This window comes from Bison bison, unplaced genomic scaffold, assembly GCF_000754665.1.
Source record: "Bison bison bison isolate TAMUID 2011002044 unplaced genomic scaffold, Bison_UMD1.0 scf7180017864170, whole genome shotgun sequence".
Lineage (NCBI taxonomy): Eukaryota > Metazoa > Chordata > Mammalia > Artiodactyla > Bovidae > Bison > Bison bison.
The window spans coordinates 914,145-934,309 of record NW_011494742.1 but is presented as its reverse complement, the minus strand read 5'-3'; the positions used below and the strand labels follow the sequence as shown (position 1 = coordinate 934,309).

The 20,165-nt window shown below is 48.1% G+C and overlaps 1 protein-coding gene across 1 annotated transcript in view; it reads left to right on the top strand.

Moving 5' to 3' along the window:
* Window positions 1-10,203: 10,203 nt before the first annotated feature.
* SIGLEC15 (sialic acid binding Ig-like lectin 15) overlaps window positions 10,204-20,165 on the top strand; it is a 20,422-nt gene continuing 10,460 nt past the window's right edge. The window contains exons 1-2 of the mRNA XM_010842037.1: window positions 10,204-10,389; window positions 19,775-19,941. Of these exons, the coding sequence (XP_010840339.1) occupies window positions 10,338-10,389; window positions 19,775-19,941 (219 nt within the window). The 5' untranslated portion in view covers window positions 10,204-10,337. The remainder of the gene's footprint in view (window positions 10,390-19,774; window positions 19,942-20,165) is intronic.

Below are 20,165 nucleotides of genomic sequence, written 5' to 3'. Positions count from 1 at the left end.
GGGTTACTATGATGTTGAGTGGTTTGCCTTGGAAACAAACCAAGATCATTCCGTCATTTTTGAGATTGCACCCAAGTACTGCTTTTTGGACTCTTTAATTGACTATGAGGAAGGAGTGGAGTGGAAATGGAGGGCAACCTCATTTCTTCTAAGTGATTCTTGCCCTTAGTAGTAGATATAATGGTTATCTGATTTAAATTCACCCATTCCCGTCCATTTCAGTTCATTGATTCTTAAAATGTCAGTGCTCACTGTTGTTGTTCAGCCGCTTAGTCATGTCCAAGTCTTTGAGACCCCAGGGACTGCTTGTGCCAGGCTTCCCTGCCCTTTACTATCTCCCAGAGTTTAAGCAAACTCCGGGAGATAGTTCACTGTTGGGGTGGGGGGGATGTAAATTGTTGTGGCCACTAAGGAAACTAGTATGTAGGTTCCTCAAAAAACTAAAAATAGAACTACCAATTACTGGAGTTGATCCAGCAATTCCACTCCTGGGTATACAGCTAAAGAAAAGGAGAACATTGATACCAAAAGGTAGTCACACACCAGTGTCCACAGCAGCATTATTTACCATAACCAAGATATGGAAGCAACCTAAGGGTTCATCAACAGATGAATGGATAAAAAGATGTGGTGTATATATATATATGTAATATATACACAATGGAATACTACTCAGCCACAAAAAAGAATGAAAGTTTTCATTTGCAACAATATGGATGTCCTTGGAGTGTATTATGCCTAGTGAAATTAGACAGAGAAAGACAAATACTATATGATGCCAATTATATGTGGAATCTTAAAAATAAAGCAAAATAATGAACATAATTTTTCAAAAGATATTTGAAGACCTTCACATATCTTCACAAAAGAAATTGTGAAGACCTTCAAAAGACTCGCAGATATAAAGAACAAACCAGTGGTAACCAGTGGGAAGAGGGAAGGGAGAAGAAGCAAGACATAGATGGGGAAATAACAAGTAAAAACTACTATTGTAAAATAAGTGAGCTACAACACATGAAATGTAGCCAATATTTTATAATAACTATAAATGGAATATAATATTGAAATTCTAAGATGCAAAGTCAATGTTTCAGTTTCACGTAATATTAAAATTATCACATGTGAATCACTAAGTTATACCGTGAAACATACAAAAACCAACTCAATTTAAAAAGAAAAAAAAATTAAAGACAATATCCACCTTTATTTTTTTATCCAAATGGTTTTCCCATTATTGACTTAGCTGGTTTTCCCAGTATTATTAAAGAACTCACTTCTGCCCAATAATTTGAAATATATGAAGCCTTTTGCAGATGGTTTATGAACCCTGCTTTATACATCCGTTGTCAAAGCCTCTCTGAGGAAAGATAGTGTCAAAAGCACAGAGTGGAAAAGAAGCATGGACTTTGGAGTGCAGACCGGGGAGGAAGCACAACTTTGAGATCGGGGGTGCTGGCGCAGCTGCTGGGAAAGGAGAGCAGGAGGAGAGGGAAACTTTGGGGGGTACTGGGCAGGCAGAACAAGACAGGGATAAGTCCTGTTAACATCAGTTCAGTTCAGATCAGTTGCTCAGTCGTGTCCGACTTCTTGCGACCCCATGGACTGCAGTATGCCAGGCTTCCCTGTCCATCACCAACTCCCGGAGCTTGCTCAAACTCAAGTCCATTGAGTTGGGGATGCCATCCAACCATCTCATCCTCTATCATCCCCTTCTCCCCCTGCCTTCAATCTTTCCCAGCATCAGGGTCTTTTCCAGTGAGTCAGTTCTTTGCATCAGGTGGCCAAAGGATTGGAATTTCAGCTTCAGCATCCGTCCTTCCAATGAATATTCAGGACTGATTTCCTTTAGGATGGACTGGTTACATACTGATATTTTTAAAAACTTGTGTTGCGCCCAAAACAACCAAAACTAGCAATGAACACTTGCCAAGTGTCTCAGAGGACTTGCTTTAATGAGAAAATGTGTTTGTTCGTTAGTTTGCTGAATATTTCTAAAGTGCTTGAAATCATTTTGACCTCTCATAGGTATCTATGTTCCACTACCATCTGCTGTTTCTTAGACGTTTGCTCTTTTCTCATCAGAACCTGAATGGATGTGTATTCTACATATGTGAGATCCAAAACAAAAAAATTACGCTGGGCCTTTCTGAAGATTAGTTGGGTTCCTCCTATGAGCCAGGCTCTGGACACTGTCCCTCGTAAACTTCACCCTGTGGTCCTTGCAGCAGCAGCGTGAGGAGCCACTATTACCGCATAGAAAATCAGTTGTCCAAAGTCCCACTGTGATTGGTAACAAAGCTGGGGCTCAGCCGCAGCACCATCTGCTGCAGAAGCTGTGTTACTGCTGGATACGACACTGCCTTCCCCCGATGGCTAGAGGGCAGAGGTGGGAAATGATACAGAAAGTGGAAGATAACTAAGCTTTCCAGAGAAGAGGAAATGGAAAGAGCACATGGAAAGGAAGGACAAGTCCCTCCTCTTTATTCACAACCAGCAGTAAGACGTGGGCTCACTTACCCTGATAGAATCACAGAAGAAACCAGGCTTTCTGTCCCTCCTCCCTGCCCCAGAGTGGTGAGTGCTGGGCCCACAGACCAGCACCCATGCTCCAGCTTCTCCGGAAGCCTGGAGGCAGAGACCTGATTTGGCTTCCCTAGCTTCCTGGCCATCCAGGACTTGCAACCGACTCTGTCCTGTATTCCCTGAATTGGCATCTTACTCAGCTAGGGTAGGCAGGGAATGAGCAGGTGCTAAGGAATGAGAGATTCCTAACAGTCTGTAACCCTGAGTCCTTCCACTGGATATTCCTGCTCGTTCCTCTTACCTTTCCTCCTGGCCGCTATATTTTCACTCACCCCCACTCCTGAGGTTTACACCCTGGTTCCACTGAGCTAGGAATCAGCTAGGGATTCACTTTGACCAGATTAAACCTGATTAAGAGTCTCAGATTGCAAAAGGCCCTAAAGCTCCCCGGAAACAATCCTGGTTTCATACACCAACCCTTACCTACTTTCTCCCAGGCATTCACACATGGTGACCACGTAAGAGTTGTGTAGGTTATATATTGCACAAGCTTATGGGGCATATAAAGCACAATGGCCCCTGATTCACACACTTTCACTCTTTGCTCAGTTATGAGGATACTGGTACTGACTTGCAGCTTCAGAGACCTATGCACATACACCCCAAATCCCTCAGGGGAAACCAGGGCAAAGGAACTCAGAACAAAAGGGGCAAAAGTCTGCCTTTGATAACTGGGAACACCAAGGCCTTCCCCCATCCTCCACTCCCATACCCCCAGTATCTGTATATAAAGCCAAAAGCCCTCGAGATACTCTGCCAAGAAATTCTTGGTACAGGATGTGTCTAAACAAGTGGCAACACACCTGCTTTGCCTAGGACAGCCCAGTTTATGACTTTAATACTGATGGTCCCAACAGTTTAGCAATTGTCCCAGACAAAAGTATCCCAGTTTGGATAATAAATGATAACAGTCACTCTAATTATAAGCCACAAATGGCCAACCCAGAGAGACGGGAGAAGGCAGCATCAGCCTACTATCCAATAACACAAACACAGACATGAAGCACCATTTAACTGAGCAGCTCCTATGTGTATGTACATCTATAAGTCATACATAAATGTATACATGTTACATAGTATATGTAACGTGTCTCTATGTGTGTATACAATCCTCCACTCCTCCTCAAGTGCTTTTGTAAAAACCATCCCCTACTCCTGGCCTGGGTGAGGATGGACCTCAGCCCGTCCTGTGCTGCCTGCCCACACTTGACCCTGATTTATGTCTTTCTGGTCCTGGGGTACTGAGGCCTGACACAAAGGCAAGAGGAGGGGCTCCCTTCAGGCTGCTGGTTGCTGCTGCCCCATCTGCCTCCTTGGACACTTCTTTTCCAGCTCTCCCCCGCTGTCCTGCCTGCCTCCAACCACTCTGGGCCTTGCCCCTCCCCACCCCACGCCCCCATCAGCAAACCCTCTACTTCACCCTTGAGGCAAGTTCTACCTTCCCCTTTGGCCTTTGAGTCTGGGTTAGGAGGCTCACTGGCCTGCCTCCCATGAACAGTAAGTCACATCATGTCACAGTAGTCCTTGACAGAGGCCTCATGCCAGCATCTTGGCCCATGGTTATGGGGAGAGACTCTGGGACTTGCAAGCATCTGATTTTGAAGTCTTTGGGGACCTGAAGAATCCTGGCTTTTACCTGACCTTTGAGCTCAGCTATGAACAGGAAAGCTGGTAACTCCGATGAGGGAAGAAAACAAAGTCCAAAGATAGGCTAAAGTGTTCAGACACTTTAGCTTAGGCATTCAGCTCTTCAGAAAGTTAGTCGGAGTGAATGATAGATTGGAACCCAAACCTGGAGGGCTTCCCAGGTGGTCCAGCGGTTAAAAATCTGCCTGCCAATATAGGGGACATGGTTCAAACCTTGGTCCGGGAAGATCCCACATTCTGTAGGGCAACTAAGCCCATGTGCCACAACTACTGAGCCTGTGTTCTAGAGCCCATGAACTGAAACTGCTGTGCCCAGATCCCACAACCGCCGAATCCCGCTCACCTAGAGCCTGTGCTCAGCAACAAAAGAAGCCTCCTCAGTGAGAAGCTCCTGCATTTCCATAATGACTTGTGATGTTGAGCATGATTTCGTGTGTTTATGGCCATCTGTATATCTTCACTGGGGCTTCCCTGATAGCTCAGTTGGTAAAGAATCCACCAGCAAAGCAGAAGACCTCGGTTTGATTCCTGGGTCAGGAAGATCTGCTGGAGAAGGGATAGGCGACCCACTCCAGTATTCTTGGGCTTCCCTTGTGGCTCAGCTGGTAAAGAATCTGCCTGCAATGTGGGTGACCTGGGTTCAATCCCTGGATTGGGAAGATCCCCTGGAGAAGGGAATGGCTACCCACTCCAGTATTTCTGGCCTGGAGAATTCCATGGACTGTATAGTCCATGGGTTGCAAAGAGTCAGACATGACTGAGAAACTTTCATTTTCACATATCTTCCCTGGTGAAATGTCTCTTCAAATCTTCTCATTTGGGGTTGATTTATTTTAGTAGTAATAGTAATTTTTTATTGTTAGGCTTTGAGAGCTCTCTGTGCATTCTGATTACAGATCTTCTGTTGAGATATGACTTTCAAATATGTTCTCCCAGTCTGTAGCTTATCTTTTCATCCTCTTGACAGTGTCTTTGGAGAGCAAATGTTTTTAATTTTAACAAACTCAACTTATATATTTCTAAACATATCATCCTTTTGGTGTTATACATAGATACTCTTTGCCTAACCCAAGGCTACAGAGATTTTTTTCTGTGTTTCCTCATAGAAATTTTACATTTTACGTTTAGATCGATGATTTGTTTTTAGTTAATTTTTGTATAAGGTGTGAGCTATAAGTCAAGGTTGTATGTATGTGGACATACAATTGTTTTAACAGCATTTGTTCAAAAGACTGTCCTCCCTACATTAAGCTGCCTTTGCACTTTTATCAAAAATCAGTTGACTGTATTTATGTTTCTGAACTCTCCATTCTGTTTCATTGATCTCTGTGGTTATTATTTCACCAACACCACATTATCTTAGGTCTTAAACTCGGACCATGTCTGAGTCCAATAGTCCTCACAATTGGTCCTTCTTTGTCAAAGACAAAGACAAATGGCTATTCTAGTTCCTTTGTCTTTCCATATAAATTTTAGAATCTGCTTGTAGAGATCTACCAAAATGCCCACTGGTATTTAGATTAAGATTGTGTTGAATACATAGATTAATTCAGAGAGAATTTACCTCTCAACAATAATGAAACTTTAGAACTACGAACACAGTATATCTCTCAACTATTCTAAGTCTTATTTGAAACACTCTCATACAGATCTGGAACTTTTTTTTTAATTTTTCAGTTTATATGTAAGTATTTGTTGAGGCTTTTTATGTTATTGTAAATGATTATGGTGATGGAGATGGTAAAGGACCGGAAGCCTGGCATGCTGCAGTCCATGGAATTACAAAGAGTCAGACATGACTGAGCGACTGAACAACAACAACAAACTGATCTGGGATTTTTTAATTTAAAATTCCAATTATTCATTGTTACTATATGTAAATACAATTGATTCCAGTGTATTGGCTTTTTATACTTAGACATTTCTAAACTCACTTATTAGTTATGGGAGGGGTTTCTTTGTCCATTAAAAATTTTTTTCAATATAAGTAACCATGTTGTTTGCTAATAGAGACAGTTTTTATTTCTTGGTTTCCAACTTGTGTATCTTTACACAATGTTGAGCAGGAGTCATTAGAGAAGACATGCTTGGGCCTTCTAGTCTCAGTCTTTCACTATTAAGTATGATGCTTATTACAGATTTTTTGTAGATGCTCTTTACCAGGTTAAGGAATTCTTCTTCTATTCTTGGTTTGCTGAAAGTTATCACGAGTTAGTGTTGAGTTTTGTCATAAGCTTTTTGGCATTTATTGAAATAATCATATGATTTTTCCTTCCTCAGTCTGTTGTTGGTCAGTCACTAAGTCACATCTGGCTCTTTGCAACCTCATGGACTGCAACATGCCAGGCTCCCCTGTCCTTCACTATCTCCCAGAGTTTGCTCAGATTCATGTCCATTGAGTTGATAATGCTATTCAATCATCTCATCCTCTGTCACCCCTTTCTCCTCTTGCCCTCAATCTTTCGCAGATTCAGGGTCTTTTCCAATGAGCTGGCTCTTTGCATAACGTAGCCAAAGTAGAGTTTCAGCTTCAGCAGCAGTCCTTCCAATGACTATTCAGGGTTGATCTCCTTTAGAGTTGACTGGGTTGATCTTCGTGCTGTCCAAGGGACTCTCAAGAGTCTTCTCCCGAACCACAGTTCAAAAGCATCAATTCTTCGACATTCCTTGTTCAGCCTTCTTTAGAGTCCAAAGGTGGCTTCAGTCTGTTACTTTAGTGAATTATATTGATTGATTTTTCAAAGTTGAACCAGCTTTGCATTCCTAAAATAAACCACACTTGATGGTGATGTAATACCCCTTTTATATATCACTGAGTTCATTGTTCGGTCAACAATGTTGATACATTATTGAGAATTGTTTGTCCATGAAGGATATTGATCTGTATTTTTTGTTTCTTGTAGTGTCTTTTTCTGGTTTGGGCACTAGAGTAATGCTGACCTCATAAAAGGAGTTATGGAATCTGTCTACCTCTTCTATTTCCTGAAAGAGATTATGAATTGGTATCAGATCTTTGTTAAATATTTGGTGGCATTCATCAAACCATCTATGCCTAGAGTGTTCTTTGTTGGAAGGTTTTAAGTTTTTAATCTAATTAGTTTGAAAGAGTACTATTCAGATGATCTATTTCTTCTAAAGTATGTTTTGATAATTTATGTATTTCAAGGAATTGGTTAATTTCATCCAAGTTGTTGAATTTACCAGCATAGAACTGTTCATAATATTCCCTTGTTGTTTTTTTTAAATGTCTGTGAATTCTGTAAGATCTTCTTACATGTCTTAAATGTAAGAATGTCTGTAAGATCCCTTTTTCATTCCTGAATTAAGCAAACAGCACTTTCAACAGCTCAAATTCACATAATTTTTAGCCCATACCGTGTTCCAGGGGCTATGCTAGACTAGACACTGCCCCAGACATATGGAAGAATGGTCTCCAGCAGGGGTTGAGTGTTGCGTATTTACACCTCCATTTCTACACTCTGCTCTAGGTGCTGAGGCTGGGACTCTGAAAACCACGTTTCTCAGATACGCTTGCTATCATCTGATGGAAGACACTAGAGAGAGATCGGAAGATGGGAGAAGGGCTCCCAGCTCCTGTTAGCATTACTCCAGCACCTTCCAAAAGCTCTAGGTTCAGCCTCCAGCTTCTTTTGGCAATCCAGCCTGTGGAACTCCCTCAGAGGTACAGCATCCGCCAGTTGTGTCTCTCCCCTCCTAATCCTGTAGTCTGAGCATTAGGCACACGGGGCCCCTTCACCCATCCGACCACCAGCTGCGCAGGGGCCCTGCCCCTAAGCCCCTAGGCCTCATGAACCTCACTTATTCCTTTCTGCCACCCCACCCACCCCAACCTTAGGAGTGGTAGCTACTTCCTGTGGTTACTAATATCTTGGCTATCTCAGAATCTCCTATCTTCTCTTTCATCCTTCAGTTATTTATATTAGCAGCTATCTATATCCAATCCCCCTCCATCTGAAACACTTAGTAGGAGGTTCTTTTTTCTGTCTGCATCCTTACATTGAGGAAACGAGAGGTATGCAGGAAGTGACAAGTGGCCGTGCAAGGGGAACACAGTGGGTGCCCAGAGGTTAGGGAAGGTAGAAAAAGAGGAAGGCAGAGGAAAGACTTTAGCAAAGGACCCATTCCCCCCAGGAGCCTCTCGTTTCTATCCCTATTACAAAAATCAACATGCTTGGCCTCCCTCTAAAACCCTGGACTATGTACAGACATGCCTCTTTCCCCTGGTTCCTCTCAGCATAGGGAACATAGGCTGGCCTTTTCTTACTGAGACTATATTACCCAAAATACAAACAGCTAAAAAGGAACTCTATCTCATCAGTTTTAAGATACACCCTTTTTTGCACTTTAACATTTCTGAGATCAGGATATATACTACAGTCAGTGGCATCTTACAACTATGAAGAGGTAGAAACTTTTTTTCTGTCTTAGTGGTATATAAAATAAGGGTGCATCTTTCAATGACATTTTAGAGTTTATTGAATAAATTATTTCTGGTTTTCTGGAGTTATAGCAAATATCTTTGGCAGAGATAGGGAACTGTCCATCAACATGTTTCCTTCTTCCCTGGTAATAAAATTTTAACTTGACCTTATGGTCACCTAGCTAGTGACCACATTTCCAGGCCTCCTTGGCAGTAGGTTCAGTTGTTTGATGAACTTGGGGCCAATGGGATGTGTGCAGGTATGATGGGTACAACCTCTGGATCCTGGATAACAAAAAGACAAGCCTTAGACAAGACAGGGTTTCTGCCTTCCCCCTCCACACAAGCTAGACCTTGAACAAGACTGATATTCAGCTTCAGCCTTGAAGGTGTCAGCAGTGCCCTGGGGGGTGGGGTGGGGTGGGTAGCAGAGTCACAATATGAAAGAACCTAGATCTCTGAATGACCATGAGAAGCAAGGGCACCTGCCCGCATAACAGCTCACCTTGGGACTGATACATGGGAGAGATGTCGCCTTCTCTCTTTTTTAATCCATTATATTTGGGAATTGCTTTTTTCCCAACAGGTTAACCTTTCTCTGAACAAAAATACCTCCTCCTACTCAGCGACTGGCTCATCCTTGCCCGCCCCTTGTCTGGCCACATTTTTCTCCAGCTTCCTTACTATCTCCTTGCAACAGATACTGAGACTCTGCCCCGCCATAGGATATTGTAACCTGGCATGTTGATGTTCTGATCGTTCTGACAAGGGCTGATTTGCTTAATCATTTTACTATTTCCCATTTATGCTGCTTGGCAGTAGCTGCATGCTGCATGCTGTATGTAACCATTGTCAGGGAGGTTTACATTTTGGAGATGATTTTTTCCTTCCATCAATAATAATCACTTCAACACCTATATAAAAGTAAAGTGAAAGTCGCTTGATCTCATCCTACTCTTTGCGAGCCCATGGGTATAGTCCATGGAATTCTCCAGAATACTGGCATGGGTAGCCTTTCCCTTCTCCAGGGGATCTTCCCGACCCAGGAATCAAACTTAGGTCTCCCACATTGCAGGTGGATTCTTTACCAGCTGAGCCAGAAGGGAAGCCCAAGAATACTGGAGTGGGTAACCTATCCCTTCTCCAGTGGATCTTCCCGACCCAGGAATCAAACCAGGGTCTCCTGCATTGCAGGCAGGTTATTTACCAACTGAGCTGTCCGGGAAGCTTCACCAAGATGAAAACTCTTCCTGGCACACTAAAAATGTGGGAAGGGGTAGAAAAAGAAAGAAGGAGGCAGGAAGAGGGTAAGAGAGAGAGAAGGAAGCAAGCATAAGAACAGTAGATTTGCCAAAGGGACAGCAGCCACAGAAAAGTGTCCTGCATCTTCCGTATCCACTTCTCTGTTTCCCATCCTGGAAAATCATCCGAGTGGTTCCTCTCTTGGTTTTCCACATGACTAAACCCCACGGGTCTCAGTTAATCATGCTTGGGCCCGCCTGGCTGCCTCTCAGTTCCTCCAGCGCCTGCAGAGCCCTGCAGGGTGCAGACCCGGGCATACCTCCCACCCCCTCCCTTCCTTCCCCCTCACACCCACGCCAGGGAGGGGTTTCACCAGGGACCTGGCTGAGTGCGGGGCCAGCCCGGGGTCTCCGGACCTCACAGCATGGAAGGGTCCTTCCGACTCCTGGCCTGCTTGGTGTGCATCGTCCCAATGGGTGAGTTTCCCACTATTCTCTCCAGCGCATTTTCAGAAGAGATTAGGTGCTCACAAACTTGGAGGGACAGTCTTCTCCCTGCACTCAGGGCAGCTGGGTTGCCAGGGCCTCCAGGCCTGTGGGAAGGGAGAGCTGCACTTCGGGAGGCTGTGGTGACAGAAGCCATAACGCTAAGTCCAGGCTTTGCCTTGGGTTCTGGGGACTTGAGGCAGTGCCGGGCTCCTCTGGGCTTCAGTGTCCCAACCTGTAGAAAGGTCGCCTACCCCACCCTTTGCTGTGAGGAGCCAGGGGGCATAATGGGCCAGCTCTGGGGAGGACAGGCTCTAGGTGGTGTTGTCATCCAAGCGCTATGCATCTTAATGGGCTCCCCCTGGGAAAGCGGGGAAAGCACACAGCTGATTGAGGGTAAGGGTGGCACCTTCATGTGGGCAGTAGGCAAGTGATCGAGGGCACCATTCTGCCCAGCAGGAACCCCAAGAAGGGAGGCTTGAGCAACAACATCACTTCACTTAAGGTCACTTAGCTCAAGGAGTTGGTGTCCCTGGAAACAGCGTGTCTCAAAAAGTGGTCATAGATCATCTGCATCAGAATCCCAGGGGAGGCAAACCTCTGTTAAAATGTACATTCTTTAGCTCTGCTCTGCAGAATCAGAAAATATCAGGAGCAGGGCCAAGGAATCTGCATTTTCAACCATCTTCTTGGGTGATTCTGATGCAGGATTCAGTCGAGGGCCACTGGGATAAGTGACAAAGGCCATCCTCATGTCCCCACTGTCCAGGCCCCAGTCTTCTCCTCTACCCCACTCTGGCTGAGACATCCCTCTCATGACGATGTCCCTGGACTCAGCATCCAGGCCTCTCTGTGTACAGCCACTGGCCACTGATATCACGGTGCTCCAAGCTGTTAGTCAATCTTCCTAAGCTGGAGTCCTGTCTCCATAAACTCCCACTCCCAGGCTCCTCGGGCCTTTCTCTTTAGCTTTCAGCACTCAGCAGAGTCCTATTTGGGGCTGATTTGAATAGTAACAGCAAGTACCTCTTATTAAGGGCTGGGCACTTTAAGTATTGGGCTTCCCTGTGGCTCAGCTGGTAAAGAATCCACCTGCAATACCGGAGACCTGGGTTGGGAAGACCCCCTGGAGAAGGGAAAGGCTACCCACGCCAGTATTCTGGCCTGGAGAATTCCATGGACTGTATAGTCTGTGGGGTCACAAAGAGTCAGACACGACTGAGTGACTTTCAGTCATTCACTCGCTTTAAGTATTAATAGTCATTCAAGTAAGCATCATAATCCTATGAGAAAGGAACTATTACATTCTCTCTTCACAGATGAGAAAATTGAAGCACAGAGGGGTTCAGTGAGTGGTGCAGGGTGAAGCTGGGATTTGCTCTTGGGGATGTGCGCCTCAATCTGGGACCACACCACCAGCTCCCACGCCACACTGCCCACGGTCCCACCCATAAAGCCCCGTGGTGGTGGCTGACAGGGGAGGGGCTTTCTTTGGCCAAGTTGACCCAATTCAGACATCCTTCTGGATGATTTAGGGTTAGATCCCACACAGAGGATGGGGCTGGAGGAGGTGACCCTCCCCAGGCCTGGGGGCAGATGGGAGAATGGGTCAGAGAAGCACTGAAGCTTGGCTCTGCTATTTGCCAGCTGGATGGCTCTGGGTATGCTTAATCACTTCAGTTGTGTCTGACTCTTTGCGACCCTATGAACTGCAGTCTGCCAGGCTCCTCGGTCCATGGGATTCTCCAGGTAAGAACACTGGAGTGGGTTGCCATGCCCTCCACAAGGGGGTTTTCCGGACCAAGGGATGGAACCTGCGTCTCTGGAGTCTCCTGCGGCGGCAGGCGGGTTCTTTACCACTAGCGCCACCTGCAGGTTGCCTAACTTATCTGAGCCTCATTGAACTGGGGTGGGAGTTTATGATCCAGTCGGGCACTGTGAAGGAGAATCCGGTCATGGGTGGAAGGGCCCCAGCACAGTCCTAGCACTCAGCAGCTTGTTGGTTAAGCGGCAGTGAAATGTTGCTCAAGTCAGATAGCTTCCAGGGCTGTTTTGTTTGGGATTTTTTTTTTCTCCTCCAAGAGTCAGCAGCAATGAATCAGACAAATAAGACAAAAAAAAAAGAAAACTCAGAGGAAGCGTGAGCAGTCACATGCTGAAGTACAAAACCCAAACCACACAAATGCTCCAGCTGTGTGTCACAATTCTTCAGGGAGGCTGGGCATCCGTGGGAGCCATGGCAGCTAGCCCAGGGAGGGCTCCTTCTTCTCGTGGCCAGCAGCTGCTTCCTGCTTGAAACCAGGAAGTCGTGAATTCTGGGGGAGCAGCGTCTCGCTGCCTGAAACCCGTCTGAGGCCGTTCACCCAGGAGCCTCTCCGCGAGCTGGCGGGCCTGGAAGAGGCCAGAGCTCAAGCGGCCCGAGGGCAGGGAGACCCCAGGCCACAGTCCTGTCCTATCTGTCACACCTCCGAGCGAGCACAGGACCCTGGGCTGGCCTTCGGCAAAAGTGAAGTGGGCGGAATTCATGCAGGAAACATCCCCCTCTCCCATTTTCTGGGCCTTCTCCCTCATTCTGGCGCCCCCTACCTGCACCTGGTGCCCTGGGGCAGCCCCTCATCCCCTGGGGGCCCACACCACACACTCTTTTGTCTTTCCTTTCTGTCTCCCCACAGATCTGCTTTTAGAAAGCGGGCGATGTCAGGGGACATGAGAGGTGGTGGGAAGAGCGGTGGTCTGGGAGCTCCGGCCACTTGGTGACCTCGGACAAGACCTCCGTTGGTCCCCAAATCTCTGATGACCGGTGCAGTGACCACAGTGGTTGTCAACCTGAAGGACCATCGTGCTGGGCCTTTGATGGCAGCTCATTTCCTCTTCACCACAACCCCGCAAAGTGAAGACCCTTGTCCCTGTTTTCAGGGATGCTCAAGGAGGTCAGGGGACTTCTGGGTGTCAGAGCCTGGATGAGACCTGGAGTCTCCCGAGGGCCAGGCTTGCCCTCGACACTGCCTACACCTGTGTGCAGTGGGTGGTGAGCCTGAGGCAAAGCTTGGGACTCAGAGGAACTTACTTTGCTAGCTCTAAACTCCTGCAGAAAAACAAACTGGAAAGGCAAGACGATTTGCACAGTCACCCAAGGTCATGGGGGTTTATTTGGGACGTGGGGAAAGGTCAGGGACTGCTGTCATGGGCCCAGGAAGAAATGAAGATTGGATGAGCCAGGACACTTCCTCTGTCCCTGGTGGCTACTGTGGCCAGCAGCTGGGACCGAGAAATCCTGCCCCGGAGGAGGAGGGGTGTAGGAGTGGGAGCACGGCGGGGACGGCTGAATCAGAACTCCCAAGAGCAACGCCGTGTGACGGACACTGGCCCCGGGGCAGGCTCCACTCAGGGCTCTGCATCTCCATCGGCTCAGCGAGAGGATCCAGATCCACAACCACGCAGCCAGAGAGGCAAGGTTAAAGGGGAAACGGGACAACCGAGGGCAGAGGGGAACAGTCAGGCCTTTCAACAGCTCACTTGTCCCTTTGCCTCCCCTGTCCCTGGAACCTGCAGGGTCTGCTTCTCAGTGGAGGATGGACTCCTGTTTCTGTTCCCTCCTCCCCTCTCTGGTCTCCACTCTTTTCTCACTTTTTCTCGGCTGATAACCTGTCTGGACTGCTACGTGCAGGCCCAGAAGGCAGAGTTATTGAGAACAAACTGCAGGGCAGGAAGGAATCGGAAAAGTGAGAATGGGGTGTTCAGGTTCTGCAGATGTCTCTATTGCCGAGTCCCTGTCCCACCCCGGCACCCCTGGCACAGGGCTTTGGAAGCTGATACTCAGCGCTGCAGCCCCCAACCTCTCTCAGTGAGCATCATCACCGTGGGGAGATGGGAACAACTCAGAAAGCTTAGTAAGTGGCTGTGCAGGACTATCAAACATGGGCGCCTCTTTCTGAGTAGCTGAATTTGCTGGATAACTAATAGCTTGTTTTAAAATACCTAAAGTCTCTCGATTAATTTTCAATTGCCATATTTCTAAAATGCTTCCTAGACATCTTCATCATTTTTATCAAGATATCATTTTCCGACATAGACTTTTAGATTTAAAAGTCTCCTTAGTAAACATCTAAAGACGTCATTTCACAGATGAGCCCACTGAAGCCAGAGCTACGAGGATTCACCTAAAGTCACAAAGTCACAGCCAGTCTAGCCAGGGCTATAGCCCCAGACAGAGCCTGAGACCCCATCTGAGAGGCACACCTCTCACGGCAATAACCCTTCCAAGGTGACTCAGGTCATGGCCGTGAGCATCTGTTCCACCAGCCTGCTGTGGGGAGTGATGCCTCAAGGCCCTCTGCACTTACTCATCCTCTGAAGGGTCCCATTTGTGCTGCACTTGGATCATTTCCGTCCTGAGTCATCACATTATTTTTTCCGAACCCTCCTCCCTAACAGAAAGCTGATTATCATCCCTAGCTGCTTTCAGTGGACCTACAAACACAAGTCACTTTCTAGCTTTTCAATCTGTTATTTCCTTAGGCTGGGAAGCTAATTAAACAAACTTGTTAGAATTGTAAGTAAACGAAAAACAAACAGTGGCTGAGCCAGTCTAAACGTACTGAGGAGGCAACTGATTGGTTTGGTAACTGTATCCCCAACACCCGCAGAGGGTTAATCACCTGACGGACCCTCAATAAGCATCTATTGTGTGAAAAAATACATGAATCTCAGGTTAGCTAAGGGCAAGGCCTGTGCTATTGCATGCCTAAGGTGTCGAGTTGAGCCACAGATAGAGCAGTGTCTGGAGCCAAAACAATCCCCCCACTGAGCTGCTTGAGTTTTCTGCCCAGAGTCCTCCTTCCCACCACTGGCAAGCACCGCCCCCTGCTCCCTCCTGGTCCCAGTCTGTTTGCAGAGCTAGTGAAGGAGGGAACTAACATCGCTGAGCGTTCTCTGAGTGACAGCACTATCCAGGTGGCCTTCATGGGTGACTTCATTCCATCCTCAATCTTATGAGGAAAGTACCATGTTCCCCATTTTGCATCAGAGGAGCCTGAGACTTGGGACATTAAGCAACAGATACCGCCCAAAGATCTCCCTGTAAGTGGATCGGCCCAGAATAGTGCCAGGGACAGACTGGGTCCTCCAGACAAGTGAGAATGTCATCCGCCTTCAGCTATACCAAAGCGGGAGTGCTCTTCACCGCAGCCCGTGGCCCACCATTGAGGGGAGGCATTTCGGGCAATAGGAAGAATTCAGGCCTCCTGTTGACACTCGGAGGTTGACAGAGTTGAGGCAGAGAGAGTAGAGACCCTTCCTATAAAAGAGGCTGTGGTTCCAGCTCAGGGGCCATCCCTGCCGTGTCCTAAGAGATATGCAGAAGCTTCGAGAAGGAATGGTAAATGTCACGGGAACTGGGGAGCTTGGATTCCTGCCAAAGCAAATGCATTTGCTCCCTGGGTAATTCCTGTCAGGACTTCCCTCACCTCGAGTCCCCTGGGTGGACTCATCCAACAGTGAGTCCCCGTGCCGCTTCTTGGAAGCCCACACAGCAGGTTAACTGTCACACCTGGTGAACGGGCCTCTGTGTGCCCTCTCTCCTCCTAGAGCAGAACTCACTCTGAGAGGGAAGGGCCCTGGCCAATCACATGCCAGGATGCTCCCAACCCAGGCTGCCATCCTCAGGCAGACAGAGTCCAGGGACACGACCCACCTGTAGTCAAAATTCAGCCTCTGTACACCGGTGTTGGATTAAGTCTTGGGGACAGAGTTTGGGGTGAAGTAGAAAGAAATAGCTTTATTACTTTGCCAGGCAAAGGGCTAATGCCCTCAACACTGCCTTTTGGACACTGGGAAGAACGTGGGCCTCCTGGTGACCTAAAATGTGTGTCCTGCCCAGGAAGGGTAGTGAGTGATCATATAATATTCAAGGAGAAGGGTGTGATGGGCTCACGGACATTCTTCTGATTGGTTGCTGGTGACGTAATTGGGAGTCAGCGTCATTTTCTGGTTTCAATTAGTCTGGGGTCTATGCGCTTGTGGGCTGCATACAGTTAACTTCTACCTGGTGGGAGTTTCAGTATCTGCAAAACAGCTAAAGGACATGCACAGAATATCATCTATAGTCCTTGTACAGGTATGTTAAATCGCTCTGCTGCTGCTGCTGCTGCTAAGTTGCTTCAGTTGTGTCCAACTCTGCGACACCATAGACGGCACCCCACCAGGCTCCCCCGTCCCTGGGATTCTCCAGGCAAGAACACTGGAGTGGGTTGCCATTTCCTTCTCCAATGCATGAAAGAGAAAAGTGAAGGTGAAGTCGCTCAGTCGTGTCCAACTCTTTGCAACCCCATGGACTGTAGCCTGCCAGGCTCCTCGGTCCATGGGATTCTCCAGGCAAGAATACTGGAGTGGGTTGCCATGCCCTCCTCCAGGAGATCTTCCAGACTCAGAGATCAAATCCGCGTTTCTTCTGTCTCCTGCATTGGCAGGCAAGTTCTTTACCGCTAGCGCCACCTAGGAAGTCCCATAGTCCTTGAGGAAGAACTAAAGGTCCTTACTTTGTTTATTGGCTAAAGTATTATTGTTTTGTCTTGCTTGATTGTTTTCCTTTCTTTTTGCATTTTCCCGTCTCTGATGAAGTTTATTCTTTGTCTAAGGTTTTTCTACAGACAAGGCAGGTGGAAGACATGGGTGGGTGTCTGTCCTGCGGAGGCCTCATAGGGTCCTGCTCAGTAACACTTGGAGGGGAAGACTTGACTCTGCCTGGTTGGTCAAGTGACCTGGCCGAGTCTCTTGGCTCTCTGAGCCTCAGATCTCCTTCTCCAAAGGGGAGCCAATAACAGTACTCCATTCATGGATTGCTGCACTTATGAAATAAGGTTCGCAATATCTCCCCCCAAGCCCCCAGAGCACATGTACTCTGGCCCCCTTATCCTGTCACATCTGCATCCTCTGTGCTGATGTCCATACTCCATTTCGCCCTTTGCCTAGAATGCCTGCAGCCTACCTCAAACCCCATTCCTTTCCCAAGGCTCTTCCAAAGTGGCAGCTCTCTCGTGGGGCCTCCAATCAACCCCCTCCATCCACCCTTTCTGCCAACCTTGGCTCCCTCCCTTCTGCTCTCTCACAGCGATTCAAGTCAACATCAGCTACTATGTGGCAGGTGCATGTTGGGCTACAGCCGCACAAATACGACCCCCACCCATGGTCCCTGCCCTCCAGGAGCCCCTGGGTGCCTGGACAAAAGATGCAGTTGAGTTCTGGGGCATGGAGAAAGGGGCACCAGACCCAGGCTTGGGGCTCAAGGAAACTCTCCCACTGTAGGATGACTCAGCAAGGTCTGGGGACAAGTAGGAGGGAGCTGGTGAGTGAAAGGGCCCCGCCCCACGTTCAGACAAGAGAGATCACTGTTTGTGTTCCTCCTGGCAGGCTTTAGTGTAACTATGAGTTCACAGACCTGCCACCCTTTCCGAGCTGTGAGCTCCAATAGGCTGATAAATTATTCTCTTGTTCTTTGTAGCCCCAGCTCTGGTCCCAGTGCCTGGCTTTGAGAGGGGATGTGTCCAGAGCAACATCACACAATCCCTGGGAAATCAATGCCTGGCTCCATGTTGCCTGTGAGAGGCAGGAGGTCAGAGGAGGCTGAGGTCACAGAGGGTGGGAGCACAGCGAAACTGAGGCAGGGGCTGAGCCTCGAGATGGGGACATGCTTTCTGCAGCTGGAAGTACTGAATGAAAAAGCAAACCTTCAGAAAGTTTTCTCAAATTTGAAACTAGGCCCTCTGATTATTAACTGGGCATACAAGCTCTTACTAGGAATAGATGAGGAACCTGGCTGGGGTTCAAAAGCGTATTTCCACTTGTCCAGAAGAAAGGAGATTCGGCTTAGAAACAGACTGTGTGGGAAAAAAAAATGTGGTTTTATTTCACTGCAAGCTTGGCACGATCCCAAAGTGAGGTTTTATGTGAGACACAGCTCACACAACCCAATTGTACCCCACTCTGCCTGGCCCAGCACATGTGGAGGCCTCGGGGTGAGGACACTACACTGCAGGGAGAGTACCAAGTGGCCAGTGAGGATGGAGAGAGGCAGGTGAAGGGCTGGGACATCGGCCAGAGAGGACAAGGCTTATGGGCCCAGGAGAGCCATGATAGGATCTGGGGAGGGCCATCACGGAGAGGGGATGAGAAGGCTCCAGACAGAGACAGTGAGGAGCAGGAGACATTGGTTCTGGGAATGTTGCTCTCCTTGGATAAGGCCCGAGTTTCTATGCCCTTAATACACTAGAGTGCAGCAGAGGAACCAGGCAGTCCTGAGCCTGAAGGCCCAGGAGGAGTGCCCTGTCCTGTACATTATTCATAGATGGGATGAGTTCCCTGGAGGATGGTCTGCCAGCTGTGAGCTGAGGGGATTCCTGTCCAAGATACAAGTTGGGCTACTGCCAAGAGCAAAGAGCACTGGACTTGGAATCATGTGATGTGATGTGTGTGAAAGAACTTGGCAAATTGCAAAGCCCTTTGGAAATACAGGGGCTCCTATATTATTCCCTGTAGAGATCCCTGCACCCAGGCACCAGCAACTCAGCCTGCCCCCTCCTTGAGGAGGCACCCCTTGGTCTGATCCTTCCAGCACTGACACCCATCGGCCCACCTGGTTCACCCCTCTCCCAAAGAAGCACACATCTGTGACAACAGAGGCAGTGAGTGACCTCCAGCCCTCCCTAAGCTGCAGCAGAGTGCGGCTTGCAGACCTTAGCTCAACCACACTTCGGAGGCCCACGACGACATGGGAGGTGAGGAAACCTGAGCCCAAAAGCACTTGTGCAAAGCGAGGAGGCAGCATGAAGGTCTGCGCCTCTTGGTCTCTCAGCTCCCTGTCTGGACGCTGGCCTATTGCAAAGCCCACTTGGGTGAAACTGCAGTACAGAGGAACCTCAGTCACCAACTCAATGCATCAGCTTCAAAACATACCACCCCCTCCCAAGGCCTCCGTTGCCCCTCTGTAAATGAGAATGTTGCTCTCCTTGGATAAGGCCGGAGTTTCTATGCCCCTAGCGGTGGCTCAGACAGTAAAGCTTCTGTCTGCAATGCAGGAGACCCAGGTTCGATCCCTGGGTTGAAGATCCGCTGGAGAAGGAAATGGCAGCCCACTCCAGTATTCGTGCCTGGAAAATCCCATGGACGAGGGAGCCTGGTAGGCTTACTGTCCATGGGGTCGCAAAGAGTCGGACACGACTGAGTGACTTCACTTCACTTTAGTGCATTAAAGTGCTGCAGAGGAGTCAGGCAGCCGGGAGTCTGAACATCAGCTTTGCCTCATCCTAGTAGGCAACTACTTAATCTCTCTGTGCCCTGGTTTATTAACATGTAACCTGGGGCTAACTCTTCTTACCTCTAGGATCACTTGTGAGGACTAAAAGAGATACCACTGGGAACTTGCTCAACACAGAGATGAACAGTAAGTGCCTTTACTATTATCATCATCAGGTGGGGGGGTTGGGGGTGGGGAAGTATTACGGACACAGTGTAACCACAGGATCCCCGAGGTTTTCTGAAGCAGGGCAGGTTTGATGGAGAAGAGGTTGGGAATACTGGGCCCGTCGGTGAGGTGGGACCGCCCTGAGTGAAGCAAACAGTCCCAGGGAAGCGGGGATGGAGAGAGGGAAGCGGGAGGGGCAGGGGAGGATCCAGGCACCTAGAAAGTCACGGGGGTCAAGGTCCTGGGAGATGCCCCTGGAGTCCTGGGATGGCTTTCCAGACTCCCCCTCCTCCTCCGCAACTCGCGAGGG